The sequence below is a fragment of the Carlito syrichta genome, unplaced genomic scaffold (genome assembly GCF_000164805.1).
Source record: "Carlito syrichta isolate Samal-C Ts95f unplaced genomic scaffold, Tarsius_syrichta-2.0.1 Scaffold139321, whole genome shotgun sequence".
Lineage (NCBI taxonomy): Eukaryota > Metazoa > Chordata > Mammalia > Primates > Tarsiidae > Carlito > Carlito syrichta.
The window spans coordinates 73,504-76,450 of NW_007083417.1; the positions used below are offsets into that span (position 1 = coordinate 73,504).

The 2,947-nt window shown below is 43.8% G+C and overlaps 1 protein-coding gene across 1 annotated transcript in view; it reads right to left on the minus strand.

The window, feature by feature from the left end:
- Positions 1-1,868: 1,868 nt before the first annotated feature.
- The window catches only part of TBR1 (T-box, brain 1), a 9,113-nt gene continuing 8,034 nt past the window's right edge, over positions 1,869-2,947 (minus strand). The window contains exon 7 of the mRNA XM_021708502.1: positions 1,869-2,005. Within this exon, the coding sequence (XP_021564177.1) occupies positions 1,869-2,005 (137 nt within the window). The remainder of the gene's footprint in view (positions 2,006-2,947) is intronic.

Below are 2,947 nucleotides of genomic sequence, written 5' to 3' on the forward strand. Positions count from 1 at the left end.
CACGCCCCTCCCGGTCCCGGGCCCTCCGGCCGCACGTGCGCCGCCGCCTCCTCGGCGGAAGAGGGCGCGGGCTCGGAAGCGGCGCCCGGGTCGGGCGGGTGACTCGGTGGATGCACTGCAACACTTCACTCGCTACACATGCACCGCGTGTTGGACTCTTCGTCCTCCGTTAGTTCTTAGGTGTGGGGAGGGAGAAAGAAACACAAAGGAAAGTCAGTCGTCGCTTTTCTAAGGTGGCCGGCAACACTCCACGGAACGCCGTCTAGTGGCGGAATTGTCCAGGGAAGGCAAGTCAGTTTTATCCTCCCTCGAATTTTCATTTTAATTCGAATTTTGAAGCCTCTTTACGTCTTCAAACTGCACAAGGGACACTGGACAATCTCTGGGTGGTGGTAAATTTAGTCCCCTAACCTGAGGCTGGCCCAGACTAAGCAAGAATGTCTAGCCATTTTCCGCCTCTTTCTGGGATCACCTCTCTTTGGAGACAAGAGTACAAAAATCGCTTCTCCACGAGGTAAAGACAGAGCTCTGAGGATGCCTGAGCTAAGACGCAGCGCCCCCCGGGCTGGAATTCCACATTTCTGCATTTGATCTCAAGGGACGTGAATCTGTCCTGGATAAGACTGGCATAGATAGGGATTCCACTATAGAAAAGATAGATTGGTCCCCCCCCCCACTCCCGCCTGCCACACCTCCCAAAAGCAAGCTTCAGGCTCAGTGGTTAACAACAACTCTTCCACGAGTTAGCTCTATGGGTCCTTCTCCACCCCCACCCTGCCCAATCCGCCGAAACCATCTGATACTCAGGAAATGTAGGCCGTTCTGTGTTTGCGTATACAGATTCGCCCCTCACCCACAAGGCCTCCCTATGTAAGACCAGAATTTTTGAAATCTGCGGTCAACAGTCTATTGTGATAAGCATTTAAATCACGCCCTAGTCTCGCCCAAGGCCTCCCGCCTTACTTTGTGAAATTTAAAGAAATTCATAACTCCTTATTTAAAGATTCTCTTTTTACTGTTCGCATTATTTCCAACTTCAGATAGAATCAGATAACTAAGTTGAGAGAAAAGTGCATATAATTTCCTGAAGAAAAAAGAATGAGCGCAGAAAAGTGAAACTTGACTCATAGGGAACTAAATAATTGTAAATCGTAAGGAAAAAGTAATTCCTGGTATACTATAAAACAAACTTAAGATGGAAATGGGAGTTGGTTCCCATTAAACAGACTGCCCATATTGGACTGGGAACGTGCTAGTCTTCCTAAACACTTAAAAGCAATCATCTATAATACTTAAATTATTTTCAAACTGTAAACTGCTTTCAAACACCATAGTTAGCGTTTTACCAGATTTATTTTACTTGTTATACACAGACGATACAAACGAGCAAAAAACAAAACGTTTCTCAATGGAGTGTGTACTCGTATAAATTATTCAATTCACAGACAAAACGAAACAAATATAAAAATCACAACATTAGATTTACAGAAGAGCCAAAATATACACACGTTTAGACCCTGAATTCCTATTAGGAAAAATCCCCCCATGGACTGGAATCTAGATTGAATATTGTGTATGATGCATATTTCACATGAATTTTAAAATACAAAAAAAGTATAGGTTTGCTACACAACATTAGAAATCCTACTAATCTATTTCCAGGGGGATTAATGCTCCTTATCAAATATAACAAGACTTATAGAGGGGGGAAAATCAGTCTTACTTGCATTAATGCTAGTGTTCTCCCAAGGAAGTCAAATTTCAGCTGTGTCTAGGTGGTGGGGAAGTCATTTTCAAAACTAAAATGCAGTAAAATATACAACTCACACAATTCATCTTCACTAGACTACACTATAGTTACCAACAATTCAGTCATCTATATCATTAATAGAGTATTCATTACAAAGATTTACAGCATATAAAGGTGGGGGGGGGACTGAAAAGATATTCAGAAACAGTTTGTCAGCATATTTGGCACCTGCACAGACCAGTAATGGATTTGGCACTTTGGGGAAAAACAAATAAGGCAAAATAATATTGCTGATGTCGAGCTATTCTATTTAGAAGGAAGGGCAGGGGGCATACAACTCCAGTTGACTTTGCTTTGCAGGCATCATGCCACTTAATCAACTTGCCTATGAACAGACACCTACCCTTTACAGGTGTTTGGGCGGATTCTCCTTAGCTATTTGTGCGCATGAGGGCACATCGTAATTATTTCATGCAACGGATTGAGAAGTGGGAAACTCGTCACTACTGAGAATTTCGTGTTTCTAGAGCCTCTTAGAATATTGTTCATTATCTCACAAGAAAATTAAAACAGAGAGAGAGAAGAGAGAAAGAATGAATGAAAGAAGGAGAAAAAAGGAGAAAAAGAAAAGCAAAGAAAGGACAGGAATAAAAAGGTTAAGCATGAAACTGGTTTTGTGCCTTGACGATGAGAATAAAAACTAGCCATTCGTTACAATAAATTAACACTATGTACAATCAATTCACAGGCTTTGTTCCACTAAAATTATTAACATCCCTACCATCCATCCATCCATCCATCCATCCATCCACTCGGGGACAAGAAAGGACGCGCTGGGTGGGTCCAGGTTCTAGAGTCAACATCCTATGGTTAATGGGGAGGCCGAGACTTGGCGGGTCGTAATCGCTGCTGCCTGACAGGACTGCCCAGGTCTCCTAAAGGTGAAGAGTTTCATTACAAGAAAGAGAAGGAGGTGAGAAAAAGACGAGGGGAAGAGGAGTGTTAGGAGGATAACTTCACAGGAGAGTGAGTGGGAAAACCAGGAGGTTTACAGCGAAGTCGAAGGTCGGTGCGCTAATTGCAGAGACTGCTGTGCAAAAAAGGTTAAAATCCCACTCGGAGACCTGCACTCATTCGCCGCAGACGGTCATCGAGGGTCAAGTGGCACGAGGGGGTGCGCGTGGAGGGGCGGGCGCG